The following is a 15,923-nucleotide window of genomic DNA, read 5'->3' as shown; positions in this document are numbered from 1 at the left end:
AAACTTCAACATATATAATTATTTTAGGAGATTGGTATTCCATTTTTATTCTAATTTTTTGTATATGTACATATTACTTTCTTTTTATTATTATTCATTTAAATTACATTAAATTCTATTTTAAATGTTATTTACTTGGGCATTTTGGGAGATAATTAGTAGATATTGGGGGATGAACATATAGTCTTTTTGACATTAGGATTATATTAGTTATGTATATATATAGTTTTGGGGTATATTTGGGTTATCTTAATCATTGTTAAATAAAATTATTTTGAGTGATAAATGCTATTTTCTTATTTATGAATTTCATTCACTATTTTCTTGTGTTTAAAGTATAAATATATTATTTTCATTATTCTTTCTTATATATGTATTAGATAATATATTTTCTTTTACTCTTATTTTATGTCTTTTGGGCTAAAATGTGTAAATATATATCTATATTATTTTCTTTATTTCTTTTGGTCATTTATAAGTCCATGTTTCAAATGGGCTTCACTTGGAAAAATTAACTTTTGGGCCTAAATGTGTTTATTGATGTAATTATAATAGTTAGAGAGTCCATTAAATAAGTGGGGAGAATAAGTCACAAAAAGAGAGTTTTCAATTAAATTATTTAAGCTAATGAGCTTTCTTAGATATCTAATGTAGATAAATAGAGTCATTTTGGTCGATATTTCAAATCGTCTTCAAAACACCACGTTTTAAAACCTTAGTCCGTTCCAACGACGGATTAAGCGAACATTGTAATCAAAATCGTTTTCTTTGTTAATAATGGAGATTTTGAATCACTTTCTTAATGAATTTGTACAAAATAAAATTGACTTGTATGTTTAACCACGTTTTCTTATTAAAAGGCTTTTACTTTAACGTTTTCAATTACTCGAGTCGTTCCAACGGCGATTCGGGTAAGCTTCATCAAACGGGGTTTTAAAACGCACCTAAATCGTTCCAACGGCGATTAAGGTGCGAACCATGTAATAAACATCGTTTTGGGGAAATAAGTTAATGTAGAATAGACACACAATATAACATTTAAATACGGTTGTAAATAAATCACTTCTTTCTTCCCCCTCTCTGTGTATGTATAAACATAAATGGGTGATTCTTTACTGATGTGGCTTTTCAATATCATATGCTCAAAATGGTTTCCAAAAAGAGAAAGAAAAGGGTTTCAAATGAATTTTAAACTTAAAGAAGTATACGATTAGTCCGTTATCGCCTAACATGCTGAGTAGGAGGCCGGTGGTTCATAACCGGGCGATGTCGGGGTGCCTAGTAGCCTTTCTCCGGAAAGGAGCTAGCCTTCTTGGCTCGTACCCAAGTTTCCCGAACCCACACCGGTCTCCCGCAAGGGATCGGTGTTCATTTTCCCATTCGTGGGTGGCGACTCTTCCATATCTCCGAGCTCCGGCCCTGCCGAGCAGCTTGATTCCACGATTGGTTGCTTTCGGCGCCAATCACCGCTTACGTCGCCATGAGGTTGTCCACCCCCCGGTCCGCCCGGGAGATTAGGCCGCGGCACCTCGTCTAACAGGTAGCCCGGGCAGTGCGACAGTCCGCTGTTGCACATGATCGCGAGGTTGAGGAGAGCGATGAGCAGCCGACCCCGGGGAGACAGCCGACCCAGCGCGTAGGAGGTCGTTTTGCGAGTACAGGTATTTTTTAGTATAATTTAGTATTTTTTAGTATAATTTAATATACTTTAGTATTTTTTTAGTATAATTTTAGTATAATTTAGTATTTTTTAGTATAATTTTAGTATAATTTAATATTTTTTAGTATAATTTTAGTATAATTTAGTATTTTTTAGTATAATTTTAGTATAATTTAGTATAATTTAGTATTTTTTAGTATAATTTTAGTATAATTTAGTATAATTTAGTATAATTTTAGTATAATTTAGTATAATTTTAGTATAATTTAGTATAATTTAGTATTTTTTAGTATCTTTTTAGTATAATTTAGTATAATCTAGTATAATTTTGTATAATTTTATAATTATCAGGGACAAGCAAACGTCCCAAAGGTAGTGAGGACGAGAGCTAGGTAGTTACTGCACCGGTTGCTGGTGGTCCCATTGATGGTTCCGTGATTCCTAGTTTTCTAGGACATGTTGCCTCACGGATATTGGGAGGAGAGATTCGGTCGTTTCTGACATGCTACAACAGATCATCAGCATGCCGAGATTTGTGTCAGTGGTTTTCTGATGCGTCACCCGAGGTAAGAATAATATAGTGTGTCAACATTTATTGTAATTCGTATTTTTAACTATAAACATACAAAACATTCTGTAATTGTATAAATTGTATATGTGTCATTTTACAGCTGAGGGAGATGATCGAGAGGACTGGTTTGTCTCACCTTCCACGTGCCATGTTCAGGAACCTCGACACTCCGCTATTGACTGCGTTCGTGGAGCGGTGGCAGCCCGATACGAACTCCTTCCACATGCCGTTCGGTGAGATGACTATCCAGCTGCATGATGTGTGGCAGATTCTTCGGATCCCGATCGACGGTCCGATGGTGTCTGAGTCTCCCCCTACTGACTCGCTTCATGCCATGTGCATGATGATGTTTGGGGTGAGTCAGGCTGAGCTTCTGTTGCCGACTAGTCATTTATGGGGAGGTGGAGGTGTATTTGTTGGGGCTGTACAGGGGCTTCTCGCCGAGGGTAGGGATGACGCTACTCGGGCCACAGCGTGGATGTGGCTTATACTTGGATCCACTCTGTTTGTTGACAAGAGTGGAGATAGGATTAGGCCGGCCCATCTTCATGAGGTTTACAGCGGTGTCAGCGGGGCAGCTAGACTATCATGGGGGTCTGCCACACTAGCCATGTTGTACCGGCAGCTGGGGATAGCGAGCAGAGGAGACTGCTCAGGTATATGCGGATGTTTGACCCTACTGCAAGCATGGATATATGAGTATTTTCCGGTTTTTCGGCCGCATAGAGGAGCTCACCTGATCCCAACTGACCATGCCCGTGCACTGAGATGGGAGGTCGGGGTACCAGGCAAGACGACCGCCCGACTAGATACTTTTCGGGGGCAGCTGGATCGTATGACGGCGGCAGAGGTATTTTATAAAATTTTAGAATTTATTTAATTATTATTTATAGTATATTATTTTTTTATTGAATATTAATTTTTTCCAGGTGACGTGGTTGCCTTATGGTCCTGTCGCTGATGATGATCGGCTTCGAGTGTCCTACGCCGGTTGGATACGGTGTAGAGACATCGTCGAGCCGTATATGCCCGATCGAGCGCTGCGACAGGTCGGATATACTCAGCATATCCCAGCTGAGCGTATTAGACCTGATAAAGCAGTACGACCATGGAAGTCGTTATCGTACAGGCTCACGCATTCCTTAGTCACAGTTGATGACACCTGGCGGAGATTTCCATCGGCTCGGGGCATTGATCGGAGGAGATGCCGACCAGTTGGATACGATCCCACTGCATGTGATCCTGCTTATATGGATTGGTATATGCAATATTCGCATCCCCATCTCCTTCATGCACCACAGGCTGGACCGGTACAGCATGCTCGCGCCAACAACGAATTTGTAAGTTTATTATTATTTAATATTATTATTTAGTATTAGTTTATATGTGTTTAATTTTTAATATTTATTTATTACTTTTTTTTTTTGCAGTGGGTTAGCTGGTTGTGGCGTGTCACCCAACTATCGGCTACCCACCGATCTGACGAGGATGTTCCACGCATTAAGAGAGAGATGGATGAGTTTATGGATGCGTGGCGTCGGGCGAGCTGATTTACACATTCATACATTTAAACACTTTTTGTTGTAGATATTAAATTTAGTCTATTACGTTTATAAATGTTTATGTTTATTAATGTTTATTTTAATTTTTATGTTTTTAATTTTTTTTTGTTAAGTACATTTATGTAGTTACGGGCTTAACGGACTATTTACGGGTTTAACGGCCTATTTACGGGATACATAAGCTATTTTTTTTGTTCTCTCGATACACGGGCGTGTGAAGATCACGCCTTCCCGTGTGGTCGGGCGTGATAGCCCTACGCCTCACCGTGTGGTCAGACGTGATAGTTCCACGTCCGACCACACGGTGAGGCGTAGGCCTATCACGCCCGACCACACGGGAAGGCGTGATCTTCATACGCCCCACCATGAGGTGAGGCGTGATGTCCATACGCCCGTGCATCGAGAGAGAAAAAAAATAGCTTTTTCCACCCCAAAACCTATGAAAGGGTAATTTCGTCCTTCCACGGGGCTAGGGGTGGGAAATTGGGGCTGGGTTTAACAACACCCTTAAAAAATCAATTGAGTCACTCACGAGCTTTCGAACCGAACCTAAGGAAGCTCGCACACCCCCACATGCAAATGTTCCTCGGACTTGTAGCGTGCACAATACAGACTCAACATCATATGTTTTTAATTTCACACATTAATGAAATTGACAGAACTCAAACCCTCAACCGTATAGTTATAAAAGTTCTGATACCATGTTATAAAACCAATTGAACTAAAAAGCTCGAGCTTATATTAATATCTCGCAAGAATATATCTTTACACGTCCATTATCCAATATATATAATTCTATAATTCTCACCTGTCTCTGTTGACCACCGCAATTTCAGACATTTTCTTTTTGTTCCTACCGATGCTTGTTCAACACTGAAAATGCCCTTCCATTACCATGTCAAACTCCTCATTAATTAATTAATCATTCATACCAAATTCATAAACTCCATTAATAAAAACATAATCAAATCAAAACCAAATCTTCCCAAAATCATCAAAACAACAATGAATTTCACAAAATTCCTCTTTTCCTCTTGTCTTCTTCTCCAATTCGCTCTTCTTACCGTAGCTCAACCCGCTTTCTTACATCAATGGTGTTTTAACGACAGAGGAAATTACACGTCCAACAGTATCTACAAAACAAACCTCGACACTCTCCTTTCCTCCCTCGACTCCAATTTGGATTCTTCCACTAGCAACGGGTTTTACAATCTCTCCATCGGACAAGGCGTGGGCCAAGTAAACGCGAAAGCACTTTGTAGAGGAGATGTTGGTGTGGAAGATTGTAAAAGTTGTATCAGAAACTCAACAAGTAAGGTGTTGGAGATTTGTCCGAATCAGAAAGATGCAATAGGAGTTTATGATTTCTGCAATATCAGATATTCCAATAGAACGATTTTTGGTGTCGAAGAGACGTCTCCCACTTTTTTGATTATGGGTCAGGTAATTTCGTTGGATTTGAAGCGTATACAAAACAAATTTATTTTATTATATTTTAAATTTTTGTGATTATAGGTTAAGTAATTACGTTGGATTTTGAAACGTGTACAAAACAAATTTATTTTATTATAATTTTAAAATTTTTTGATTATAGGTTAAGTAATTACGTTGGATTTTGAAACGTGTAAAAACAAACTAATTTTATTACATTTTAAAATTAGGATGGTAAATATAGAACATGTTGTGAATGAGTGGGCTATTTCATCATATCCTCCTTATATATATAAGGATTTCCCCCAGGCCCCTGTCTCCGTCACTGGCAATGCGGATTGAGATATTAGTCCCATTTTATTATGGGAAAATTATAGAGAATTCATTTTTTAAAGACTATTTACAACTATGTCAAATCATAATTTTAGATTATGTCAAACTAGTAAAATCAGTACTTTTAATATATTTTAAGGATTAGAATTTGTAAATTAGAAGTCTAGAATATATTTTCTAGGGTTTATGATTTATGAATTGGAGTCTAGAATTTCTAAATTACGGTGTAAAATGATAACATATAAAGAATAATGACATATTAAAAATTAAGTTTGGTGATATGACTTAATTGTAATTTTATTCTTAATTATTATGATATTCATGTATTTGACACTTTATTATGGTTCTCTTTAAACTAATACTATTATTACTATATTCAATTTACTAAATACAATATTTAAAAATATAAGTAGATTATATGTAATAAATAACAAAACATTATTGAAAACCTTTACATACTATTTTATCAATAATTGTTTATATAAAAAAAATAAAACATCTAAATAAAAAATAATATATCCAACAAATTATAAGCGCAATTTAAATTTAAATTTAAATTTAAAGGTAATAAATTACATATAAATTATTTGAAAATAGATTATATATTATAATATTCATATTGTCAATATTAATATTATATATTAATGGGTATTTATGGGTGATTTAAGGATTCCTACCTGACGGGAATAGCTAGTACCATCCTCGACCTATTTCATGATTGCGGATAATTTTTCTCTCATCCTCATCCCCAACCTCATGAAAATGGGTATTAGGGATTCCATGATCTTAATACACGGGACTTAACAGATATGGTATTACTTGTCCCATCATGAGATGTCTAGTTGGAATTTTTTTCTAATATATAGGAGTTGACAATATTCGTACCTTCGACTATTTGGTCTAAATGACTCTAATATCATGTCATATGTCATGAAGCCACTAGTGAAAAAATTGTCATTCATGTTGCTTGTTTATGGTGTTTTTGCACCGTATCTTATTGTTGCTTGATGAAACGACGCAAATGACTATCATTTGCGTCACGTGTTTTTAATGTAACGACGGGAAAAGCATCTTGAATTCTGTAATCATTCTGATTTTAGTGCATTGAGCTCGTGATCTTTCATTTCAATACATTAACCTTTTGATCTTTTATTCGAGGTCACTTTAATCCACTACTTGCCAAATTAGTTAGCTTCAAATATAGTTAAAAAAAAATCTTTACTCATTTCATCTGTATCTGAAATTGTATTTATTATAGTTTGAAAAAAGAATTTTACAGTTTCTTTGTAACCACATTACACGTATAAAAAATTACTTTAGGGCTATTTAAAAATGCAGAGTTCAAATGTAGATAAAATTACTAACACTTCATTAACTAAATTTTAGTTTAAAAATGATTTTCTGGTCATTAAAGGCTTACCTCCGTGAAAAATAATAATTTAAAAGACCATGGTTTAATGTGTTGAAGTGAAAGCTGAGAATCTCAATACACCAAAATCATAATAATCAAGGCATCAAAATAATTTTTATCCCAAAATTTTAAGCTTATAATTAAGTCATGATAATAACTTTTATTATAATTTCTGACGCAGATTAATGCTTCGGATGTGAACAAGTTCACTCAAGCTCAACAGACATTGTTGAACAGGTTAAGAGGGTTAACTGCGTCTGGTGACTCAACTCTAAAGTTTGCGGTGGGAGATGAAGGGGCTGGGTTTGAAAAGGTGTATGGTCTTACACAATGTAGCCCTGATTTGTCCGGACAAGAATGCGATGATTGTATTGGTGAGGCGATTGGTGATATTGCAGGTAGGGATGTTAAAACGGGTTATCATTTATAATCGTCTATACTATCTATATCTTCTACACAAATAAATATTATATAAATGGTATAATAATGAGAATCGTAGCGTGCCAAGCAGATTATCCTATAAATTGTGTTGTCATATCTGAAATTTTGATAAACTTAAATTTGCAGGGTGTTGTTCGGGGAAATTAGTAGGGAGTGTAATTAAACCTAGCTGTCAAGTTTGGTTTGATAACAAGCTTTTTTATCAGCTTACACCTTCTGTCATACCACCGCCACCAGTGACTTCTCTTTCTCCTCCTCCGCCACCCACTAAAGGTACGGATTTTTAGAAATTGACTTTGTGTAATTTTCAATTAGGTTTACTTCAATTTCGACATATTTGACCCATCTACTTTAATTTTGTCAATTTTTATTGTTCAAACTCGGTCTATTGAATGTGAACATAGGCGAGCCGAATGGATACCCAGGACAATAAACGTACACAACTATTTGATAGGAGCTGGAGGGTCAAATATAATTATTACTATTTTAATAGCATAATTAGACTTTTTTTTTTTAAGAAGGTAGATTTAAATAAAAAATAAAATAATGTTAAATAGATAGGGTAAATGTGCACAAATATAAGTATATATATGATCAAATTTGATAAATTTGACCAAGCTTGATGACCAAATGTTATTTTTCTTGAATATTTTAATGTCCTCTTTGACGCGTCTTCCCAATTTTGCTTGTCGTGCTCCAAAAAAGTCTTCAAAGGAAAGCAACACGTAATAATTAATCTAATTGTGATTGATTAAAACCATTAATTAAAACAAAATTTCAATACCCTAGTACATGGTAATAAAACAAACTTTTTTCGGCACAGCTGGTGAACCCGCCTAAATTAATAACCGGTCGTATTAGGTTTAGACTGAGTATTTTTAGTAAAACTTCGCTAGATTTAACTCGACCGATGAATATGTCTAATTACACGTGAATAAGAGCGGATCTAATTAACTCAGAGCTCAAGGGCTTCGTCCCTCACCCTTGGTCTCGGCAGCTCGTCTAATTTTGATTTATATTGATGTATTTATAATATTTATTTTAAAACAGTTGAGTTAATTTAAAATATATATGTTAGGGTCTAATACATATCCAGCCTTCAAGTTGTTCAAAAATTGTAATTGACCTACACGTTACAACAAATCCTTCACCCTACTTATTTGAAACAAATAACCCATCAAATGTCACGTGGTAGAGCATGATAATAAATTGAAACATTTTGAAGTTCCAATCACGCGTTGTCACTTGATATTTGAGGGGTTATTTGTTCCAAATAAGCAAGTTGGGGGTTTGTTATAATGTTTCGAAATTCAGGAGTCAGTTGTAATATTTGGACAACTTAGAGGAGATAGGAATGTATTATGTCTATACTTTAGTGTAAGAGTTTATTAATTTAATTCATATGAAGCTTTTTTTTTTTCTAATAAAACTTTTATTTATTTGATTTTTTTTAATAACTGTGGTATCTTTATTAATTAATTTTTATACACTCTTTATCTTTTTAAACTCTTTTTTAAATTAATTTTAAATAACTTAATTTTTAAATTAAAATTTGAATTTATGAAAATTATAAGAAATTTGTAAGTAAAAATAATAATAAAAAGTTTTATAATTTTTAAGAAATCATTGTTGGACTTATAAAACATTAAAGATATCTACTCCATTTAGGGTGCAGGAGGCAAAAAAAAAAAAAAAAAAAAAAAAAAAAACCAACTCTAACGGACTGGATTTTAGGAAATTGGCCCCAAGTTCATACATCTGACTTCGAACATTGGCTGCAAAGCTAAAATCGGCTCCCCGAACATAAATTCCTAGCTCCGCCATAGCATGTGAACTATACCAGAAATTCTTATCGAGATTTGTGATTTAATTGCAGGAAAGAAAAGCAACACGGCTAAAACCGTCGTTATTATCGTGGTTCCAACAGTTTGTGTGGTGATATTAGCAATCTTTATCTACCTATTCTTAAGAGGAAGAAAGGCAAAGCCAAAGGAAAATGCCGATAGTAAGTCGAAATTAATCTGCGATAAAATGAAAATTTGTTTTATTTAATTTTGTGCTAACTTTTTATTTATTTATTTTGAAGATGATGTTGATGATATAGAAACTGGAGAATCTCTGCAATTGGAGTTTGACATTATTAGTGTTGCAACAAACAACTTCTCCGACCAAAATAAGCTTGGACAAGGTGGATTTGGAGCTGTTTATAAGGTATTTCAGTAATTTCAGCTTATTTAGAATATATAAAAGATTTGACATCAGCGACGAAATCTGGACGAAACATTTGTTGCTGATACTTAGTCTTGAAAAACTTTGTGTTATACACCCAAACTTAATATAGCATTGGCGCCAAATAGTCCAATATTACGTCATCCAATATTAACTGAACTTTACTTATTTTCACGGTATAACAATTAAACTTCAAAATGTAACATAAAAGTCATTTAACTTTACCTTTTCTAACATTATGCCTACTGAAATTCAATTAACGCTTCAAAATTAATGTCAAAATTAATGTGGACGACTTCAAAATAAAAGATGATATTCTAAGCTACTTTAATCCTTAAAAAAAATTTGTTTTGAGATCATTTAGGGGTTGGCCCTGTTTGGCAATTAACTATTAGATGTTAGCTGATAGCTTATTACATTAGCTGTTAGCTGATTACCTTTTTAGTTAGCGGATTGTGTGAACTTGTTTGGTAAAATTTAGCTGATTAAAGGGTATTAATTAGGGTAAAAATGTCCATAAAAACAGATGGAGCAATAAACTAATTGAAAAATGAGTTTTTTCAAAATTAGCTTTTTTTGATCCAATAAACTTTTTCAAACCTCTATTCACCAGACACCACTATTAGAGATTTGACTAGTCAAAAACTCTAATTTTACTCTAAAAAGCTCTTTACCAAACATGACTGTTGTTTGACAATGAGAGATAAAGTGAATTTTTAGAGAGAGAAATTGTTGATTTTGGGAAATGAAAAATGTGGTTTCATAGTAATGTGGTTGTAAACAACTTCAATTCTCAAACAATTTTATTTTGAGGCGTTAAAGTTTGTTGTCGTAATGTTAGAAAATGTAAATTTAAGTGACTTTTATATCATGTTTTGAAGTTTAATGGTCGTACCGTGAAAATGAGTAAATTTTTATTGACAATGATGTGTGTAATTTACCCCAAATTGACGCTTCAAATGTTCAATCAACGTACGAGAACGGTGTGTGTGAAGTATTCCATATTGGCTAACTATAAGGAAAAAATGTTATCTTTTAATTGTTGAGGCGATCATTACTCTTTAAAATGAATTATGGGTCTTTTTGAGAGATTTTATAATATGTTTGACGCATTACACTTATCAATAAAAAAAATAATCGAAATGCATACAAGTCCATAGTATATTGGACTTGTTATAAATCGTCTTTTGGGATGAGTTAAGCCGAGATGTAACAAAACATGGTTATGAATTGTTCGTCAAATGTATTTTTTTTTTTTTTTCAGGGGACTCTGGCTAATGGACAAGAAATCGCAGTGAAAAGGCTTTCCAAAAATTCAGGACAAGGAGATTTAGAATTTAAAAATGAAGTGATTTTAGTGGCAAAGCTTCAACACAGGAATTTAGTAAGGCTTCTTGGTTTTTGCTTGAAAGGGAGTGAAAGGCTTCTTATTTATGAGTTTGTGGCTAACACCAGCCTTGATCATTTCATTTTCGGTAAGCCGTCGTTAATAATTTACCTACTTCTTTGATTCTTTTTTTCTACTTCGGTATCATCAAAGACGAAAGTAACCGCAGAGTGATGTCGTATCCCGGGAAGGGTGGTTCTGGTCGCCCTGCCTCGACTCTGTAATTTTGAAGTGAAAATTGCACCCTCAACGGACGAAGAAAGAGATTCCTCGGCTTGTCGACTATATATATATATATATATATATATATATATTTTTTTTTTTTTGCTTTATCCAAGCCAAAACAACGGTCGTTTGGGTTGGGGAAAAACCCTTTAGCGACGGTTTTAACTGCCTCTATATTTTTTTTACCATAGAAGCAGTGACTATGGGAGGGTGCAAAGAGTTCATTGCACCCTCGACCATCATAATCCACCGTAGAAGGAGGGACAAGCGGCACAGAGGATCTCTCGATCCCGACTCATGAATAAAATGTTGTCGCGGAATTTACACTATTCAAAATCAGTAACAGATTTAACATTAGTGATAGTATCAACGACGAAGTTATCCGTCGCTGACGCATAATCCCAAATAAAAATCCGTATCTTTTAACATATTTTTATTCATTGACTTTCTTTGTATTAGTTTCTGGCTCCGTTGTTGCCTAGAAAGGATAATTCCAGGAGGATCTCTACGCGGAAAGAGGGTTCAAAGATTCGGTAGTTTAGTTACACTCTCAGACCCTCTTTCCCGACCCGCCACAGAATATGCGCATGCCATTAATTCATATATTAATTACATGAATGTGTTACGTGCAGATCCGATAAAATGCAAGAATTTAGATTGGGACAAGCGTTACAAGATCATATGCGGGATAGCTCGAGGACTTCTTTATCTACACGAGGATTCTCGGCTTAGAATCATTCATAGAGATATGAAAGCAAGCAACATTTTATTAGATGAAGAAATGAATCCTAAAATTGCAGATTTCGGAATGGCTAGACTCTTTGTTATGGATCAAACACAAGGCAATACTAGTAGAATTGTTGGAACCTAGTAAGTAAATGTTTTCTAACTATGTTCCACGGAAACTCTTCTTCATTAGTGTTGTCGCGTTTCGTGTCCATTTCCGTTTCCTAGCTAATTTTTTATTGGAACTAACATTTCGGTCTCCGTTTCTGTTTTCGTGCAACATATTTTTTTTAATTCTACTTTTTCCTTATTATTATTACAATATGATACTAATGAGATTAAGTTTATGATAAATGTCGGGTTTGTAGTGGTTATATGGCTCCGGAGTATGCAATGCACGGACATTTTTCGGTGAAAACAGATGTGTTTAGTTTCGGTGTGCTACTTTTGGAAATTTTGAGTGGTCAAAGAAATAGTTCTTTTCGCAATGGAGACAACATTGAGGACCTCTTGAGCTTTGTAAGTATAATCTCATTTCTATTTCAATTCAAATTGGAAAAAACAAACCTCTGATTAATTAATTACGCCTCTGATCTTTCGATTTAACTCCAAAATTTCAATTGTTCTCTCAACTTTCAAAAGTTTCTAATTATTTATTTATTTGGTATTTTCTTTTTAACATGTGGCAAACACTTTGACACGTATTGGAGCGTGTTTCCCACTTTCTATATCCAACAAATTCCATTGAAAAATATGGGGTTGTTAAATGCAATTCGAAACAAATATGGATCATTTGAAACTTTTAAAAATTCAGAGGCACAATTAAAGTTTTAGACCTACATGGAATAACAGATATATTAGGCCTTAAAGTAACTATTGACTTCTTAAACTTGCTTAAAGTTACTTATTGGTTCTCTAAACTCGCTTAAAGTGTTCTATTGGTCTCATGAACTTGTCAGAGCGTTCCATAATTCAACTCGTCCAAATTTCCACTTTATTTTTACTATGTGGAACTTGAGAAAATTAATCATGTCATTTTAAGTAATTTCAAGAGGCTAATGACCAATTTGGAGTGGTTAGGGATGTATTAGGCCCTTAAAACACATACTGTTGAATTGTTAAAAACTACAAATTTGAACGACCCATCAATGAATATGTCGGCATACTTTTCCGGAAGGTTCTCCTGAATATTAAAACTTTCCCTAGAAGGGATACGCACTGTGAGCTATTCCCGAGTTGAAATTGTCCATAGGGTTCCACCTCTTTGGAGACATTCGTCTCTCTTTCCATAAGCTGAATGTCTGACTCTCCTAATTCCCAATGGACTAGGGTGGATCGCTTAAGCAACTGCCGACCACAGACCCAAAGTCTCTATCCCTATAGTATTCTTTATACCAACTCGAACTCTACCATCAATAAATATTGATATGTCCTATTCGCCAGAGGTCCACGAAGTCTCCTCGAAACCTTGCTTTTACTTCAATGTATATATAAAAATTAAAAGATCAGAGGTTTAATCAACAAAAACCGAAAACACCAGAACCTCAAAATGCTTTTTTTCCTCAAATTTGTGTATAATTTTCCATAAATTTTGCAGGCATGGAGAAGTTGGAGAGAAGGAACAACCATGAATCTGATAGACCCCAATCTAAAAGATGGTTCAAGTGGTGAAATGATGAGATGCTTCCACATTGGGCTACTTTGTGTGCAAGATAATGTGGCAAACAGACCAACTATGGCTTCAGTTGTGCTCATGTTAAATAGCTTTTCTCTTACTCTACCAGTGCCTTCTCAACCAGCTTTTTTTATGCACACCATTACTGAGTCAGACATGTCTTCTTCTTCAAGAGTTACTGAGTCAACACGATCCAGGGATGAACTTCTTCCAATATTATCCAATAATGAGGCTTCAATCACAGATTTAGATCCACGATAAGGAATCTACTCAATTCGAGGTTGACAGACGGATTCAATTTAGCTCTAATCGAATTTTAGGTATCAATTTATTTCGGATGAAGTTACACTATATTTGACAAATTAGCTTCTGGTTTTACAACTTTTAGATATTAAAATGGATTGTATTTGAGTTAATTTGTCAAATAATATGGTTTCGAAACTGAATTAATATCTAAAATTCGATTTGAGGTAAAGTAAACATGTCTGATGTAATTTTGAACTTTAATTTAAATTCTACTGTATATGATTCAGCATTTTTGTAGATTCCTTTTACAATTTTTTTGTAGCTTTTCTTAAGGAATATTTTTGACGGAAATAAAATAACATTTTTTTTTATCTAGTATCAATATTAAATATAAGGTTAAAGTGTAATAATATCTCTAACATTTTAAATTCTTAAGGTCTGTTTGGTTCAGCTGTTAGCTAATAGCTGTTGCGGTTGCTATTAGCTGTTTGCAGTTGCAGTAAGCTGTTGCCGTTAGCTGTTTGTTATTACCTGTTTAATTATTAGTTTTTGGTAAAATTATATTGAACTGTTGCTGTTCGGATTTAAAATGTCTAAAATGAACATGTTTTAAATTAAACAACGATGAAATTATAAAAGGAAAAATGTGAAAAAATGCACATAACGTTTACAACTAGAAATAATTTTACTCTTAATGTCTAAAATGGTGCAATTTTACCCATAACGATGGCAGTTAAGAACAATTTTACCTCTAACATTAGCAAGTTGAGTCGATTTCAGATATTATTAGAAAACATAGATATTTTATTTTTTATTATACACCAATTGCACATACCAGTAGTTTTAAAAAGATATTTCACATTTTTTTTATGATTTAATAATAAAATTGAAAATTAATATTTATAAATTCGATGAAATATCGGATTTTTTTTGTCCAACTTGTACAAAAGACAATATTGGGGTATTTTTGCACCTTATCCTATTATAAAATAAAAAATGTGTTACACAAATTAATAAAAATAATCTATATAAAAAAATAAAAAATTCATTGAACGCAACAAAATCTTGTTTTACGGTAATTATGTTGTAGAATATAAATAATGTTAAACAATAAACATATTCTGTGCAAATAAAAAAGATAATTCTGTCAATAACAACTAACTACAAACAGCTGTTTATGAAAAGCTCCAAATAGGAGCTTTTCGTGAAACGCTCCAAAATGCTGCAGTTTCCAGAGAAAATGCTAAACGTTGCGGTTATATAAACCTAACCAAATGCTATATTTCCTGCGGTTTGGAGTGAAACGCTAAACGCTCCTCCGAAAAGCTGAAACAAACACCTTCTTAGTGTCTGTTTTAGGTCTTGAACAACCTAGAGCGTTTTTATCCCTAACATCTAAAATGGTGCAATTTTACTCCTAACGTTGGTAGTCCATAACAATTTAATCCATAACGTTGATAATTTGAATCAATTTTACCCCTATTATAAAACATGGATGTTTTTATTCTTTATTCTGCACCAATTGCATATCAATTCATTCTAAAAAAGTATTCATGTTTTTTATAATTTAATAATATAATTGGAGATTAATATTTATAAATTTGGTGATTTTTTTGAATTTTTTTTTGTCCATTCTTACAAAAGATAGTATTTTTTTCACATCCCAACATATGTTTGTGATTTGTTAGTGGTAAAATGACGCACGTGTGAAGTATAGATACACGATTCATGACCTAGAAGACAATTTGATGAATTATTTTTCAAATTGACCCAATTTATCAACGTTAGGAGTAAAATTGCTCATGTCTTCCAACGTTAGAGGTAAAATTGCACAATTTTAGACGTTAGGGGTATTTTTGTACCTTAACCCTTAAATATATAAACCGTTTAGAAATGGTAGGCCCATCGTTATTTAATAAGAATGATGAGGACACCTCTAGTTCGAAGGAGCACGAGCCGAGTCACGCGGAGCGTGGACTTGTTGCGAGGAAAGGAGGAAGAGAGCCACTTGTGGAGGAGAAAATTC

The 15,923-nt window shown here is 33.9% G+C and overlaps 1 protein-coding gene across 1 annotated transcript; it reads left to right on the top strand.

The window, feature by feature from the left end:
* The first annotated feature begins 4,605 nt into the window (after nt 1-4,605).
* On the top strand, nt 4,606-14,261 carry LOC136232939 (cysteine-rich receptor-like protein kinase 44). The gene is made up of 9 exons (XM_066022425.1): nt 4,606-5,236; nt 7,150-7,366; nt 7,536-7,682; nt 9,286-9,414; nt 9,496-9,620; nt 10,903-11,113; nt 11,883-12,120; nt 12,345-12,495; nt 13,574-14,261. Exons 1-9 carry the CDS (start codon nt 4,799-4,801, stop codon nt 13,910-13,912), a joined length of 1,995 nt encoding a protein of 664 aa, XP_065878497.1. The 5' UTR covers nt 4,606-4,798; the 3' UTR covers nt 13,913-14,261.
* The last annotated feature ends 1,662 nt before the right edge of the window (nt 14,262-15,923 follow it).

The sequence above is a fragment of the Euphorbia lathyris genome, chromosome 6 (genome assembly GCF_963576675.1).
Source record: "Euphorbia lathyris chromosome 6, ddEupLath1.1, whole genome shotgun sequence".
Lineage (NCBI taxonomy): Eukaryota > Viridiplantae > Streptophyta > Magnoliopsida > Malpighiales > Euphorbiaceae > Euphorbia > Euphorbia lathyris.
The sequence above is the reverse complement of the archived record's forward strand: the minus strand, read 5'-3'. Positions and strand labels throughout refer to the sequence as shown.

Coding starts and splice junctions, on each gene's coding strand:
- LOC136232939 (XM_066022425.1), top strand. CDS start 4,799: ATGAATTTCACAAAATTCCTCTTTTCCTCTTGTCTTCTTCTCCAATTC. Junction 5,237..7,149: donor CTTTTTTGATTATGGGTCAG/GTAATTTCGTTG, acceptor TTTCTGACGCAG/ATTAATGCTTCGGATGTGAA. Junction 7,367..7,535: donor GGCGATTGGTGATATTGCAG/GTAGGGATGTTA, acceptor TTAAATTTGCAG/GGTGTTGTTCGGGGAAATTA.